This window comes from Aythya fuligula, chromosome 1, assembly GCF_009819795.1.
Source record: "Aythya fuligula isolate bAytFul2 chromosome 1, bAytFul2.pri, whole genome shotgun sequence".
Taxonomy (NCBI): Eukaryota; Metazoa; Chordata; class Aves; order Anseriformes; family Anatidae; genus Aythya; species Aythya fuligula.
The window spans coordinates 186,866,284-186,884,061 of record NC_045559.1 but is presented as its reverse complement, the minus strand read 5'-3'; the positions used below and the strand labels follow the sequence as shown (position 1 = coordinate 186,884,061).

At 38.2% G+C, this 17,778-nt stretch overlaps 1 protein-coding gene across 1 annotated transcript in view; it reads right to left on the bottom strand.

Moving 5' to 3' along the window:
- MIPEP (mitochondrial intermediate peptidase) overlaps positions 1-17,778 on the bottom strand; it is a 72,326-nt gene that overhangs the window by 16,367 nt on the left and 38,181 nt on the right. Inside the window, exons 15-16 of the mRNA XM_032190758.1 lie at positions 13,866-13,940; positions 8,857-8,976 (exon numbers count right to left, since the gene is read on the bottom strand). Of these exons, the coding sequence (XP_032046649.1) occupies positions 8,857-8,976; positions 13,866-13,940 (195 nt within the window). The remainder of the gene's footprint in view (positions 1-8,856; positions 8,977-13,865; positions 13,941-17,778) is intronic.

Genomic DNA, 17,778 nt, shown 5'->3' with positions numbered 1-17,778 from the left:
AAATCATTTGAAACTACTTCCTCTTCACCCTCTTCTCTCCTCCTTGCAAAGGGACTGGGGGAAGGGGGACATAGGAGACAACAAAGAATACCAACATCAAAAAGTTGTATTTATGATATACATTGCTCCATGATCCTTAAAACATTGATTAAAGGACACAGAGATATGAAAACTGATATATTATGATCTTATTTGGACACACTGAGAGACAGTGTTACCTGTAAACATTTTAACTAGTTTGAAAAGTAAAACAGAAAAAAATGTGTGCCATCAAGAGAATTTCCAAGAGTCCTTACTGCTCTAACACATAACTCCGTACACAAACACACACACCACTCTATTACCAGTGAATAACTTTTAGCACTGCCTAAGTTTTAAAACTTCTTAAGCCCCAGATAACCAGAATCAGGTCACCACGCTTTCCTTTGGGTACAGATTCACCTTGAAGCCCAAGGTTTCTATTATACTTTATCAATTAAACCAAATTTTAAGTACTGCCCCGTTATTTTAAAAGAAACATCATGAACTTAAAATAAGCTCTTACAAAAAATATAAGAAATATTTTTAATAATGCTGTAGCTGCAAAATATTATTTGCCAGTACATCTTAATCATGTAAATTATCTGTACCTACACTGGAACATAAAATAGCTAATGTTTTACAATAATGCTCATTTACTACCTTCTGCCAGAGCCATTCCAGACAGGGATATAGGGGATCACGATTCTAATCCTGATTCTGCAATAAAATGCAATATGAACTTGAAGAAACTGCTTTGTTGTCCCCACTCAGTCTAACTGCCAACTCCTAGTAAGGGAGATAAACAGGACTCCTCTCTCATCCTTCTCTGGTTTGACTACGAGCTTTTTTTAGACAGGAGAATCTCCCACTGTGTTTGAACAGCATTTCAGTCAGGTCCTTTAGCCTGTATTTATGGAAGTGATACATTCAGTTTTATCTATTCCTATCAAACATAGCACCAGTACTGCAATCCTGGGGGGAAAAAAAAGGAAATGTAAGATATGAGAACAAAAATATGTACAACTAAACAAAGCAATCTGTATTTATATATTTTACATATCTATAAAAAACATATATGTATCTCAAAATGTTACTAAGCAATGTATGCAACTATTTCCTCCACTGTTCTTTAAAATGCTACTAAATGTAAATACTATTGCTAAAGTATGTTTGAGTTTCATGGGGCTAACACTTGCTAAAAGAATGTCCTTAAAAGTGCTTCATATCTTCTCATATCTGTAAACACTCCACTGCTGTAGATAGTTGCCCAGTGAATAGTGTCATATTTCCACTGGAAAGCAAATCTTCACAATATTTGCCATCCGCTTTTTTTTTTTTTTTTTTTTTTTTTTATCATAAAATGAACTCAACTCCAGAAAGACAGAAACCTAAACAAACCTTGAAGGGCAACTTTAAGAGCTTTTGAAAGTTCCAGCGACTACTTTAATAATGAACTCAGTAGGGCACCAATCTTTCTGAAATGGCTTTTAGCTATTAATTATTTATAGAAATATCACTTCCCCAGAGTTCACTGTGTACTTCTTTATTAATCTTTTCCTCAGACCCAGACTCTTCAACTTGATTTTATAGTATACTTTTAAGAAGGCTCATAAGAAAACTAATCCAGGGATTTGCACTTTGTGTAAACAACTCTGGTTTCCAACACAGCAAGGTAAAAGATTACTTTGAAGGGGTTACACAAACTTCAAGAGGTTGAGTAATGATGTATGACTTCATGTCTCTTCAAAACACTCCAAAAAGTTGAATAAGTGCACCATCAGTGTCTCTTCAAGTAATTGGTTGGGAGAAAAAGTGGAAAAGCAATCCATTATGAAAACTCTCTGCAATTAATATGAAATGTATGTCTCTGTGATCTAGAACAGCAGTTTTTTTTAAAATGCCCTATGAAGGAGATCCTAGAACTGCTGGGTGTATGTCCCTCTTCAACAAGAGAGGGACAAGATTAACAAGAGTTTAAAAGATTTGGTGCTAACCATAATCACATTTGTTGTGTGTTAAACCATTTTTATTTTCTACTATTGCTTGCTTGCACATAAAAATCCGTGATCACAGTCTCAGTTCCAATTCTGTGTTTTTCTTAAGAGGTTTTCAGTACCAGAACATACATGTTCGTATGTGCCCACATAATTTTTTTCTTTCCTAGCCAAATAAACTCAGTTTTCTCAACTTTTCTCAGAGATTTCCAAACCTATTATCTTTCCAAATGCTCTCATCTGTATTTCTTCCAGGTTGTCCAAATCTTTTTAGGAGTCATACATCTACTGCAGGACCCAACATTTGGCCACTGCTAAACCCCCAACACCAAATACCAAAATAACCCCACAATTTTCTTTAGCAGCATTCCATAAATAGTGCTCTTTGGGCAGTTACTGCTCTTTAAATATGTATCTAATCGGTTTCCTGATGCACTACTTTGGATTTATTTTGACGGGATGAAATTCACAATATTTTGAACACTTTCCAAATTCTTTGGATCGTTTCAATTACATTTTTCATGATTTCTGCAATCTTTGTCAACGGGAGGATTTCTATAAATCTTATAAGTGAGCTCTCATCCAAATCAAAAACACAGAACAGCAGTAATTCCTAGATAGATGCCTGGTAGCCTTCACTTAAAAAGTCCCAGTCTGAAATGCAACTTTCACTCACTCTTTCAGCATGTTTTCTGCATGTTGCCTCAGCCATAACCCCAAAGCTTGCCCAAATAATTATAATTTGCGAGTGACAGAAAGCTTGCTAAGTCTAGAGTTATGCTATTAACTGCTACCTTCTTGTTCCCAAGGTCAATCACTTTATTAAGATGAAAAGTGTATTTTGCTATCTCAGATGATTCTTAACAAAACCATGAAGTTTTCTTTTACTCACTTGATTGTTCTCAAGGTGCTTGCAGACTCCTTAGTAAGTGATTCTACTACTTTTTGAGTGATAAAGTCTGAACAAGTTCTCCTCCCTTCATAAGAGTAGCTATCATAATAGCACTTCCACTTTTCCTAAGTTTGTGAGCAGTAATTCCTTTAGCTCAGTGACTGCTTTGAAAAAGTTAAATATTCTGACTACCTAATCAAAACTCATTTATTTTTTTGAAAAAAAAAAAAAAAAATACTTAAGCACAGACAGGGAATATTTCTGCTTTCTCTAATATCAGTTATTCCTCTGTCTCCTATTAAATCCATACTCTCCTTGATCATCTCAGTTCTTCAGTAGTTATTTAAATTTTTATTACCTTTACTGCTTGCATTTTGCAACTCAGCTTTTCAAGCCTTTTTTGAGTTCTTATATTCTTTTAGTAATTACCTTTTCATATTATGATCTCTATTTTTTATGATCTTAATAAAGTCTTTAAAGCTCTTGGTTCCTTAGTCCCAAAACTTCTTCGTATCAGGGTAATTTGTGTCATTGATTCAATGCCCTTGATAACTACACTTTGTCTTTTGAATCTTCACACTTATGTATTTTCTATTTCCAGAAAATATCTGGCAAGCTTCCTCTTTCTGATGAATTTTTAAATCATTATTGACTTTTTTGTTTTTTAAGCTGTTAGAAATTTCAACAGTTCTAGCTCATTAGAGCTTATTGTGTCTTCTCTTTTTCACACTTTTACACGGCTTCTGCATTTCCAATAACTTCCTTTTCTCAGATGTTTAACTATACAGGCTTTCCCCCTGCCTTGGTTCTTTTCAGCATTTTGTTGGTAGACACCATAAATGTTATTCCCTCACCCCCAACCCAGTATGGGTGCTTTAAAAAAAACTCTTTGCCAACAGCAACATTTCTACATTTTAGCTGTTCTTCATTTCCTTTAAAACAGGGCATTTAGTTTTGCTTAGGCCCTAAGATTGCATGAGTTTAACTTAGTAAATCTAGGACAAAATTGGGAAGGTTATAGATAAAATAAGTATTACATGAAATCATAGTTTAAGTTTAATAGGTAGCTACTACTTACCCTTTGTTACTAATAATTTCAAGATTCATGTTCACCACTTGAGTCAAGGTTTCAGAATTCAAAACCACTTTTCTTTTCAGAGGTTAAGGGTTATCACTTATTTATCTTAAGACAGCTGCCTCCTCACTTGCTCAGCCTGACTATTCTCTTTTATATGTGTTACTGATATTCACATGAACTGTTAAACGGGACAGCGGTTATGACTACATATTCTTATTTATCACTCCAAAGACCTTAGAAGAAATTGTAAGACAACAGATGCCACAAAGACCCATATGGCAGACTCGATAACAAGATACTTCACTCGAACTGCCAGCCAGCCCTAAGTGAGTTGAGGAGCAGACCTGTTAGGAATGATACTCTCCTCTTCACTACAGCACCACAACTGACAGTGATCGTGACCAGTACAAGACTGCAATACTGAACTTCAAAAAACACATCATCTCCGTGATCTCAATTTCTGGCCTCTGGCTTACTTAACTAAGCATGAGGTCAGGTCACCTCCGAACTCCAAAGAAAAGGCTCTTAGCAAAGAAAATGCATACAGCTCTTTTGCTCTCAGGTGTTCTTAAGCACAATAAAAAGGGGAACTGGGCACGAGGTGACAATGTGTGCTGCAGAAAGATGTCAGAACCATCTCCTCTCTGCAGAGAAGCTAGTTCTGCATGCCTACTGCCACCAACTCCTCTTCAGCTGGCCAACTTACCAGATTATTTGCATCCCATGAATGAAACCCTTCTGCCCTCAGCACCCATGGGCAAGCCACATCTTCCTGTAGTGCCTGACATTTCCCACAAGCAAGCACTCCAAACGTTAGGTTGCATATCATCCATTGATTTCTTTTGTGAAGAACACAACAGACAATCCCAGCAAGTTCAAACAAGGACCTAGGTGGAGCTTTCCAAGGTCAGGATCCCTGTCTGGGCAGAGTCCCCACCAGCTGCAGGAAGAAGAAAGCCTAACAACCAAGTTGGTGATACACCAGTTTTCATACCCTTCTTCCCTCTAGGGTATCTATAACAATACCTGCCTTGTTTTCTGTTGGCAAACTTGGCTGGCTAACATATTTGGTCTCACAGATGTTTTGGGCTCTCCAACCACTGGTAACCATAGCCATTAAGAATTTCTTATATTGCCAACTGAAAAGAAAACTGCACTCTGGACAAAAATATATAAGCATAATTAAACCTGTAACCTAATGCAATTTTTGGCCACCACTAGAAGTGGTCCTTCTGAACTAATGCATGTCAACATGCTAGACCAAAACTTATACTAGCAAATTATTTCATGTTCCAAAAAATATCAAAAGGCTCCTCACACAGCAACACATTCCCTTCTACCGCACGTAATTGCAATGATGTGTGTGGGTTAATTCCAAAACTTATATTTTATATTCAAGTATCACACAAGAAATCCTTCCATGTTTCTAAAAAAAACTTACAGCGACAATCTTAAAAACTGCAAAATGGACTATTTGGCAGCAATCTACAGAAGAACAGAGATTCACTGTGCCTCGCTCTTCAAAACCATTTCTCCTCACAATCACAAGTCAAATGAGCGTCTCCCACCATGAGTAGAATGAAGAAAGGGTATTAAAACAAATGGTTAATATGCAAGTCCACAATATTTTTCTGAAAATAAGAATCAAAACTTCAAGATACTTCATTATTTCACAAATAAAAATCACCTATGATGATTTGGGCAGCTGGGGTTTGTTGTAAAATTACCTCATTATTAGGAACTCTTTCCTGTAACTGCAGGAGGCTGCAATCTCCGCTATCAATGCAGAGCTTGTTTACCCTGTGTCTCACTTTTTGTTTCCATATTGAACCAAAACCCACAGCAGGAGATAGGAATTATTATGCTTGGCGCAGGACTAACAATGGTGTATCATTAAATTTTGATGACTGTTTCAAAGGAAAGTAGATTTCAAGTCTAAACTTGGGGGACAGGCAAGGGACTAAGTAACAGATCATGGGGAGAAACTTTGATCGTGTCTCGGGTTGATCAAAGGGTCACCTGATAATTTTTAAGAAAGTCTCTCTGGGCATCTTGGAGACAAAGGTAGAAGAAACCAGGAGAGATATTCTGAAAGCAGACAGCGTTATCAATTGCACGGCCAGCCACGGTAAATGGAAACTTCACAATAGATGAGAAATAAGCTATGATTTGAAGAAAAGTTTTGAGTAAAAGCAGAATACTGCATTCCCCAGAGCACACAGATTTCAACACCAAGCACATTCAGGAAGAAGTGGCAGGAAAATGAGTGGTCATTATTATTTAGTTTATCTCCACTTCTTACAAGAGCCAAAAAGAAGATTGCTTGCTTTTAGAGGCATCACATGGATTCAAGAATCCAGCCTGTGCAAAACGTCTATTCATTTTCCAAGCTCAGTAACACAGATCTCTGGCAACAAAACTACCAGACACTACAAAAACAGGCAAACAGATAGATTTCCTTGCCCCCTGCCTGGCAGTCGTCAGCTTCTGGACTTAGCAGCAGAGCAAAGAAATCCCAGTGGAATTTCACTCTCCAGAAGCCAGCAGCAAACTCGGTGTCTTTTTGAACAGATAAGCAACGGCCAGCCAGAAATTGAGATTTGCATTCTTCAGGAAAACAAAGTCTTGTGTAATGCTGTTTCTCTGGGCTTCTGTCTGTGTAGTCTCTGCTCTCTTTCCTTTCTGCTTTGCGTGTGGCACCAGCTTCTGTGACTGTCTGTGTCAACACAGCCAACGTAAATACTGCTGCACACAGTGTCAACCGTCTAAATGCCTGTAAAACCCATCTGAATGGCAAATACAGACTTCTACAGGATTTTCTGCCCAGTATCCCTACTATTGCAGGACAGGATATTTGATGAGGATAATGGTTTGGTTTACCTTAAAACAGGTATCACTACCTAGATACAGCAGCATTTACTTATTAGGTGTAGTTTACGTTCCTCATTTGTAAGTACTGTAACAAAAAGATGCATACAAATGGTCCTGCTATCTGAGCTGTGTCTCAGAAAGGCAGAAATGCATCTGCTGAAGATATTTGCTGTGATTTTACTTCAAAACATGCATCTGCATGATGAGAATGAAGCCCAAGTACATTTGAAGGATATTTACTAAGTTTACTTGCCTGTAAAGAGCTGTAAGAGGGAATCGAGGTTAATTCTTATCAGTAGATAATAATGCATGCTTGTGCAGCCCTGGCAGACAATGTGACTACAGTAAATCACATTAATGCAGTAAGATCTTCATTAAGGAAGAATTACTTTTACCCAGCACCCCTGAAACTTAAGATACACAAGCCTGACATAATCATTTATAACAGAGTCTGAACCTATAGGAAGCAGGGAAAATTCCCATCATTAAAATATTTTTTCTCTGCCAGCCTTGTATGTTCCTAGCAAAATGACAGATGAAAATAAGAGCTGGTTTGTCTTACCATAGCTCAATGTCACACTCTGAATTGGAAGGAAGGAATATTATCTTCTCTTCACTTAAAGATACCTGTCACCTACAAGGCCTTTTTCTGGATTACAAATTAAACTGCGAGCATATCTTAAGTTTGGAAGAAAAAGCTGCAAAAGATAGCAAGCCAAATTACAGACATGAATTACTCTACAGAGTGCTTACATTTTCATAATGTCTCAGTAAGTTTTACTGAAATTTAAATTATATTAACATTCTTGACTAGACACACTAATTTTACATTCAGTAAACGCACAGAACATGGACTTTCTGACAATTCAAACATTCATAGTACTATTTGCTGGGATGAAGTTCCATGCCAAAACTTGTTATTCATATTGAGGCTAAGCTCATTATGAGATGTTACACTCCTTTGAAGGTAACAGCTAAATAAAAAATATTTTAAATGGAACAAAAACGCAGGCTAACTTCCAACGCAGGGAACTGTTCCATTCACCAGATAACTAACACCTGCAGAGGAATGGTGTAAAGCAACACTTCTTAAAGTGCTAAGATGCCAGACATCTGAAGATACCTTGCTTCCACTCCTCTGGCTTTGCCAGGCCCGCAGAAGCGTTATAGCTTCAATGAGGAAAGGGCTGGATCTGCTAACACCCTTCTCCGAGAATGTGAGTCACATTTTTGGTAAGCAAAAAGAACATTTCCTGAAAAGCAGAAAGCAAAGAAAGGAACTGGGTATTCTGACCGAAGCGTCAAACAGCAATTCAGGCTATGCTCCAGCTGAGAAGTCAGCTCCACACAGAGTAGGAAGTCTCACGACTGTAATCGATGCAAACTGCACCTTCAGATGCTCATGTGTAGTACAGGACAAATGCACTAATAGTCACGATGAAGATCAAAACTATGTAGTTCAATAAAATCAAGACTTTAAGGAACACTCTCAGCCCATTTTCCAGGTACAGCATGAAAGAATAAATGACATGCCAAAAATCACAGCAGTACAGTGAGAAAAGCTCACTTTGAAGTCCTGCTCCACATGACTCTCTTTCACATGCTGACATTCAGTATGTAAAAACCTACAGGCAGTACAGTGCTTTGTTGACTTTTACAAACAGTCCTTTGCAAAGCTAGAATAAACACGGTTGTCAGTGCCTTCCTTGATGAGAAAAAAGGAAGAAGAGGTAATTCAGTTCATCATGGTAAGCTACAGTCATACAGAAGTGTTTATATTAAGTAATGCTGATTTTTACCTAAAAATTACCAACACTCTGGATAAAGTAAATGAAAGAAAGAAAACTTTTTCCACATAACAACACAATAAGCATGTGAGTGTTGGGGTTGGGGGTAGGGGGACAAGCGAGGCTATTAATACGCTATTGAAGAAAAGGTGCAGCTTTTGGTACTGTTTTTAGTTGCTTTGGTATGTTGATATTGTGATAATACTCACTCACCGTATTAGGCACATACGGCAATCCATAAAATTTCTCCTGTGTTTCCTTTAAAATTTCTGTGGTTGACTTTTGTAGAGGATGTTTCCCATGGTAGATTTGGTCCAAGGAAGCATAAAAGACCTAAAGAGATAGAAAACGTTTGTCTTTGGCACATGGCTTGGCATTTGACAATCAATCCAATAAATAAATAAAAACACAAAAGAAAGGGAGATGGAGAATAGAGGGAGGGAAGAGTTTAAATCTATATGGTTTTGTAAATCTTCTATTTTTCGATACCATAGAAGGATAGAAATGGGTTTTTGCAGTACACCAGCCCTCACTATCGTGGCCTATCATAAATACATGTTTAGGTCACTGAGACTTAAGCCAAGCTGCTCCAGTGCAAGCTCAGCCTGAGCTCACACTGCAATAGTAAAATATTGTGGCACAGACCTAAGGGCTGTTCACAGGCAATTTTTGTGCACAAGCATGTGAACTCTGGCAGTGCACAGATGCGTGACTGAACGACTGAGGTGTCTGGAGATCAGGAAAGCAGCACAACAGAAAGACTTTTCAGGTCAATTTAGCAAAGAAGAGTGTCAGGCACTTGAACGGCAAATATGAAATAAGATGCAAAGAAGACATCACCAGGGCTCAATTGGTTCCATCACTGGAAAAAAATGAAGCTTTTTTTTTTTTTTTTTTATGATGATTTCCTGTTGTGTCGAAGTGCTGGAAAGACAGAAGAGGACACCCAGTGCTGTGTAAAATGGTGTTTTGAAGAAGTTTGGTGGATCCAGATACTTAAGCCGAAGTGTTCAGGTCAGGTTATCCTGTGGTAGACAGAATTCATACAAAAATTGACACTAGGGAGCCTCCAAAAACTTTTATGCAAGGGATGAAGCAAATAATTTGGCCAGAGATTCGCGCCCAGTCACACTCCCAGAGAAACTGCAATGCCTTTCCCAATGAGATAAACACATTGCTTGTCTAAGAAATTGCAACCACAAAATGCAGACATTTTATGGAGAAAAGGTTACAGGGATGTTTTATGGGATCTGAAAAATACAACCCCCTCAACCTTTGAAAAAGATTTATTGTGAAATTTGGGTACAAAACCTTTCCAAATTATTTCATAGTTTATTTCAGATCAACATAGTTTGGGGAGAGCTGGACACAACACGTGCTTAGACCAAAAATGTGAATGTTTCCGAAGGACCATATATATTCCTTCAGTTTGAATAACCCATCTTGATAAATCCATTGGTAGTATTTTCAAGCAACAAGCATGAAAACTGATTTTCAAGAAAAAGTGAGGGTTCTAAAATAAAGGGATGAAGAAACCCCAATATGCAGGAGCTAGTTCTGATTTTTCTGCGTGCTTCCTACATGCCAACGAGGAGAAGAGGTCAGTAAGACCTAAACTCACACAGGTAAGTCATTATTGACATGTTCTGAGGATAATTTCATGAAAATACTGCACCAAGTGGCAAACAATGAGTACTCTTTTTTTTTTTTAATCAAACTTTGCAGGGATATTTTAATTTTTCCATTATATTGATAATACGAAAAACTAAAAATCTAAAGAAAAAAATATACTAACTCATAAAGACTACAGTAGTTTTACTTTTATCTTGCAAGAGAATGAGGTTTGGTAATGTTTTTCCTTGTTCTTTTAACTGTCAAGAGCTAGTCTCCAAAATCTTGGTGTGCCTTTTTTTTTTTAAAACAAAGTTTAACAAGGCTGCCTGCGCTTACAGCAGCAAGGGTGACAGAGTATGACCAACAGTAAACACCATTAACTGGTCTGAAAATTACCTGAACTAACAGTGCAACAGAACTCATTTTCTTCTGCCAGTCTAGGCTCTGCAGGAGCCGTTTCACGCTGACTTCCCTCTCCTGTCCAAAAACCCAAACCAAATACCAGGAACTTCAGCATCTGATCACTGAATGTGGCATCCTGCTTCAGCCCAGCCTTGATCCTCTTTCTTCCAACTCCCTGCTTCGTTAGGACCTGTTTGCAGTTGCTCCTCTGTGCTCCATACAAGATGGAGTGAACTGTGCTGCACAAGACCTTCTCTAAAGTAAAATTTGGAGTCGAGTAGCTTGTGGTCAGAGAGCTGGAGCAAAAGCTCAACTCACAGCCAGGAAGTGGGGAAACAACAGCTGAAGGCCAGTGAAATGGTCTGCCTAAAGAACAATGCAGTAATAGAGAGCAAGGGAAATGAGTCATTAAAGCCAGCTATAAGCTTTCCCCCGATCCTGGCACATGTAAAGCGTGGGAAGCAAGCTATGAGCCAGGCCACCTGGAAAGCACAGTAAAAAAAATCCAGCCCCGAAAATAAACTTGGATGAACTTTATATCCAAAAGCATTCCCATCTATGAACCACAGTTGTGTGTGTTTATGCAGGCCTTTGAAATAGGAAGAGGAGACACATCCCAGGTCCGCAGGATTTTACATGATGCCGCTGAGGAGCATGCTAACACTTAACATTAAGCAGCAGTTAGAAGACGACTTCTAATTTCAGTAAAACCCATTTCCCAAAAGACCTAGAAATATAAAAAGGCCATCAAGTAGTTGTCTCTCTACGTATAGCCTTTCCATTTTGCAGTGACATTGCTATTTATCAGCTTCACTTGATTCTCCAGTTCCTTCTGACTCCCTGCCCACTCATTAGGATTAACATGTAAACAGTTCCGCATTTCCCACTGAAGTTACTGCTGACTTTCTGAAAGACTCTGGGACTTAATCTGCATGGCAAAAGCTTCATGAGAAGATGGATGGATTCTCATCTCTTTCCTCTTGACTAACTGATTACATGAGCTGGACAAAAATAGAGACAGAGCTATAATGAAAAACATAGTGTAATTTCTTATTTTCACATGCCAATAGATGGATTTTCTGACCAGATGACAAAAGAACCTTTAGGCATTTTCCTCACTGCTGAAAAAGAACTGTAAGCATTTTTATTTCTTTTGAAGGCCACATACTGCATATTATCTAGTCGTCACTAAAGAACATGTTCTTTTCAAAGCCTGGAGAAAAGGTATAAAGAGTCACCATTCAGTCTTTTCAGACTGTACATTTAGTAGTACACGTGTGCTTGGGCACCTGCAGATCAAAATGTTTTTCATCAATGAACTATTTTACTTTTGAATTACCATGAGTAACAATACAAACTTATACAAAAGAACATGTGAACTTTAGATCTGCGATGCAATCAAGTTCTCTGGGACATTTTTTCCTGAATTAATAAAGTAAGTGGCTTTGCCAGCCAGTGTCTTTCGAAATGAGTGCACACTTCTCCAGGCATTTTAACTGGAATCTCCAAGAACATGGTACTGAAAGTTGAAAATGACTAATATTATTCAGTGTGGCATTGTGGTAGCTTGTCAGGGGTTGAGACCAGATAAAGTTCAGTTACATGAGTGTAACTTGAGGGCAAACAGCCTGCTTAATCACTGCATCATTGCCAGCACCAGCCAGTTATGAGGTGCTGCAGAAATCTGAGCCCACCAGAGCTGGGTATTCTCTCCCCACTTCTAAATGTACGGGGTCTGGAGTCACCCAGGGACAGAGCCAGGAGCTACCCCATGGGAGGTGGGAGAAGCACCTGACAGTTAGCAGCTGGGGGTATCGCCCAGCCCAACCCATGAGACCACCATATTGACCCCTTCCTCAGTGTCCGTCTGGAGCTCACCATCTCCCCTGCCACAGGACAGGAGCATTGTGTCACTTGATATCTACCTGTGACTCAGTGTTCTTGTTATACAAGCCCATTTAGTCCACACACAGTCAATATGGCCTCAAAACTTGACAGGATTACAGCAAATACGTATTAGAAGTTGAAAGGAAATCCATCAGATCTCTGTAGAGCTGATATATGGACACAGAATAAAGAACAGGTGCATATGAAGGCACCTGACCATCACTGTGGTGGTTACTAGTCTGCACATTGTCAAATTATTCTGTGTTGGTGGACTTCGTGAATAGAGGTCATCAATTAAGCATCCTCAGTATACATTTTATTTTGATCCAGAATTGTTTTCTTTGCCAAAAAACTCTTACATTGATTAATGATATTATTGACTATATTCTTTCTGAATTCTCATCTTTCTCTCTAGAAAGAGAACCTTTCAGAGCCAGAAGTGTCACACCTGCAGAGAGGGCTCAGTTATTTTCCTGTCACTGAAGTATTGCTTCAGGTTCACGCTGCCTGCACAGCCAACAGTGGCCAGCAAGGAGGACTGCAGCATTGAAAGCACATTTCACAAATCCGTTCAGTTTCACCACTGAAAGATACATGTATACACCACAAACAGTTTAAGCCTGGTTTTGATTAGTTTAACTGACGTGTATACATTTACAGGTCCACACTCAAATATTCTGATTAGTTTTAAATCGCTATAAATTACTGCAGAGAGCAAACTGCAAATATTTAACTAAGTTTTTCTTTTAAAACAACTTCAGTTAACTAGTGCAACTCAAGTTTGTAGACAAGGTTACAAACATTCATGCACTTCTCAAACAGAAAAATTACAAGGGGTTGATTTTGAGAATTGCTTCTTTGCACATCTCAAAAATAATGAAAACCCTTTATTAAGGTATGAGCAGAGTTACCTCACCTAAACACTAGGTCAACCGTAGCAAGAAAATTAAATGCTTCTGGCTTAAGGGAAAAGAAAAATAAAAAAAAAAAAGAAGAAGAAAACAGAATTACAAAAATCACACAACAGAAGCTTGCAGTATACCAAATGTAGCCAAACTCTCACTGTAAAAAAAACTGGCTGACTGCTATGATGTTACTGATCACATCGGAGAATTACCATAGTAGGACTGAAAAAAATTAAATACTCATATAAGATAATAACCTAAATTCCTTTACTCCCTTTGAAGAAAAGCAATGCTGATAATTCATTTACGGGAACGACTGATCAATAACATCTGCCCTCACAAAATAAAGACTTTTGAATTTAATTACTGCTCCCAACACTGAGAGAGAGAAATCATAGAGGTCAAAGACTGTACCTGGAGTTGCATATCAGCTGCAGCACACACCTTTTTGGACTCACATAGTCTTGACACCATGTTTTTTGGCAGTGGCTTTAAAAAAACAAAAAAGAATATATTTAGAGTTGTTACAAAATTGTTAGTAATGTGCTTACTATTAAAAAAGAACAGATGCAAAGAAAACAGACTCAGAGATACTAAAAACATCTTTGAAGAGCTTTGCATTGAGGAATTAGCAATGAAGAAGGAAATCTCATTTGCTAAAGCATTATGGCAGAAATTATCAGCCATAATTTACAAATTTACATAGCAATCAAGTCTCAGTGTTTGCTCTTCTATAAAATGATTCTACACTCCCTTACGTACTTCTTAAAAATATATTATGACTATAATCTTATGACTATAATTAAAGAACAATAGATGGGGTAGCAAAAGTCCCCTCAGGTCATCTTAGTAAATGTCAAAAGTAGATATTACAACAGATTCTCCTGTTGGTCTTCAAGCACGGCTTATTTTGATTTACACAGATGCCCATATAGCTACCGGAGTTTTCATAACTTCAACTGGGGCAGCATCTGTCCTACCCTTACCCACATAATCCTGTTTGGTCATCTTGGACAGTCAGTGTCTACCTTTTGAAATTTTTAACAATGAGCTTATTCCACATCTACAGCAATGAAACTATCCATGCCAATACAGGCTGAAAGTCAGACAGTTTTCAAGTCATTAAGCAAACTCCTTTTGACTTTCTATCCAGATATCTACAAATACATCCAAAGACTGTTAATGACAGATTTTTAAGAGTATCTGGATATGAATGCATGACCTTACACTTCTTCCACTGCTTCCTGAAGCTTTTCAATACATGTTCTTCCTAGTAAGCACATTCTTTTTTTTTTTTTTTTTTGCCAGCAGTTTTATTAACCAAACACATTAAATATGGCTAAAATAACTGTGTTCTTGCTGAAATATTAAAAAAGTTATTACAAATTGTATAATGTAATACAGATGTTTGGTATTATACTGAACTCTAAAAGCATACCTATACTTTTACAGTGTGTTGAAGTGTTTAAGAAATAATACATCAAAGTTTACAGATCTCGATGGCAGAGCTGTATGTTTAGATTCTGTGCAAACGATATGACTTCAAGACAAACAACGTTAATGTTCACAGAATAAAAACCTAACTCCAGGGAAGTTACATGTAAGTGAGGAAAATGTTATCGATTAACTCTGTGGAATCTGGAAGTTAAAGGAGATAAGAAAAACTCTCAAGTTGCACAGCTGTTTTATGCAGTAGCTTGCCAAGGCTTGTAACCTCTTCTCCAAGACAAATGTTAGCTGGGTCAAGAATGGGATAGAACAACACCCACTATTTTGCCTGTCATAAATGTGTGCAGCTGTTAAATTTCAACACAGAGAAACGAACCAATGAACGTAAAGTCTACCCTACCGTGTATCCTTGTTAGGCCAGTATTTACTCTTCCCAAATATAAAAACTGTCTTTCAAATTACAGGATGATTTTGTACTAAAGTAAGAGTAACTGAGCAGTTAGTTCTCCATAGTAATAAAGATGTTAGTGGCTGACTACACTGAGGTTCCATACTGGCTTTAGCATTGTTCCAAAAAGTGTTTAATTATGTAGAAAAGTTCTAAAAGCAAGAAGTAAAATAGAAAAAACATTAGAAATGGTAAAAAGTATGTTGGCTGGGCAATTCTTCTCCTGGTTCTATGAACATGTCTGGTTTTATCCCCTTACACAGGCTGAGTGAGGCATGTACTTCATCTTGAAGCTAAGGCACATGTGGGTTTGCAATAACAGCCTCAGCTCTCATGGGAGAAAACAGTGTGTAAGGAAACCTATGCAATTTTGAACATATTTTGTTATTAAATATTGAACCTATCAACAAGTTTTGGCAGCTTTCTGGATGCTTTCATCTCCTAGTGAAGCAGTACAGTGTGGAGTTAAACAAAACTCATTTCTTTGAGAGGCACTTGTATTCTGGACAGTGAAGCTGGAAAAAAATTGTATGGGAATTTGTAGATTGTGACTTCTCAGTGTGAAAAAGCTAAACTTCCAAAAGCTTGGCAATAGCAAGCATGTGTATTTTACACAGTTATAATTTAAGAGTGTTAAAGCCAAGAGCAATCCTACCAGTAAGGTCAAACCAACTCTTTCAACATAATGGATTTTCAACATTATATTTCTGCTATATTAAATAATGGTAAGAGGAAGCTAAGTGTACAGGCTTTCAGCTAGTACACAAAATAAACAGAACACAAAAACACTCAGACTTCGCTAGTTGGCATTTTGGTAAACCACAATCCCACAGATCCTCACTGAATTGGGAAATTCAAGTTCGCAGTTCACTGGGGCACAGAGCAGCAAGGTTCGGCGGGGTGGACAAACGCTGCTTGCTCCCTGGGAGAGCCAGGCACACCCAGCCCTGCCTGAGGAACAGCTGAAGCAGGTCGAATTCTAAGTGCAGACCTGAGAATTTCTTACATGCTCTGCACACCCAAAAAAAAAAAATAGTAATTCACTGTACTGTACTGCAAATAGCTGACCTCAAGCCAGGGAAGACTGCTGAAAAGGCAGCCTCTGCATTTACCCATTTCTTCCTTCTGTCTTCTGCTTATAAGCATCTACCATGTTCTAGACTGAAGTCCTGAGGGGAGACACAGAAATGATCTTTAATGATTTCAGGGTCCTAACTGAAAGGAATGTTCAAAGCTGCCCAGATGTCTGTGCGTTGGAGATGGCTTAGCAGCACCTGCGAAAGACCAACTAAAACACAGGTAATACCAGGAGGCTCCAGGAAACCTTCAATCTTTATTTCAGCCATATGAATACCAAACAAACAACACAGAATCACAGACCCATTAAGGCTGGAAAAGCCCTCCAAGATCATCTGGTACAACCGTTGTCTTACCTGTCACCCACTAACCCATGTCCCCAAGCACCACGTCCAACCTCTCCTTGAACACCCCCAGGGACGGTGACTCCACCACCACCCTGGGCAACCCGTCCCAGTGCCTGACTGCTCTTTCTGAGCAGAAATGTCTCCTCACTGCCAACCTGAACCTCCCCTGGCACAACTTGAGGCCATTCCCCCTAGTCCTATCACTAGTTACCTGTGAGAAGAGAGAACATAGATCTGCTCTGTCCTGCAGATCAAGCTCTGCAGCCTCAGCAGATTAAAATTAACAGGAAATAACAAATAACTCTTGACAATAACTACAAAAAAAAGGACATGAGAAAGATACCAATTTTCTTTTATTGAAATCAAATAGTGCTAAAGATATAAATGAAAGATATAAATGTTCTTTTGTTTAAGTCAATCAGTGCTAATGATCTGGTGAAAAGTTTAAGGTCTGATCATACTTCACAAGTCAAGCAGAATTTGACACCAGAAAAAATAGTAGCAAAAATTAAATTGAAAGAAATCCTCCAAAACCTACAGGATTTTAAAATTCAAGATCTCAAGGAATGCCAGAGCATCAGGCATACAGACACTCTGACGTCTTGAATGTACTAATGAAGATGTACTCTTCTAGCCAACAGAAACTATTTCTCCTTATTGTTACAACTGAGTGAAGAAAAAAGGCATCAGTCGTATTATTTCATCCATCCTGAAAGATGAGTTATCCGATAAAATTAGGCTGTCATCCTCCTTCTGAAAGGAAGGCTTCACAGAACTTTGGCTAAAACTATTTTAATTGAATAACCATTCCATTTTAAAAATTTAAACATTACATGCTTTACTTCGGGTTCCATTTTTCCATCTTTTTATACTAAGTAACCTTAAGACCTTGGCATGAATTTTTCAGCCTGTTTGCCATGGTGGCTAAAGAACAAAATTCCCTGTGTTCTGAATTCTCAAAGCATACTTAACTCCTTACGGCTGTGTAGTAATGGGGACATGTTAA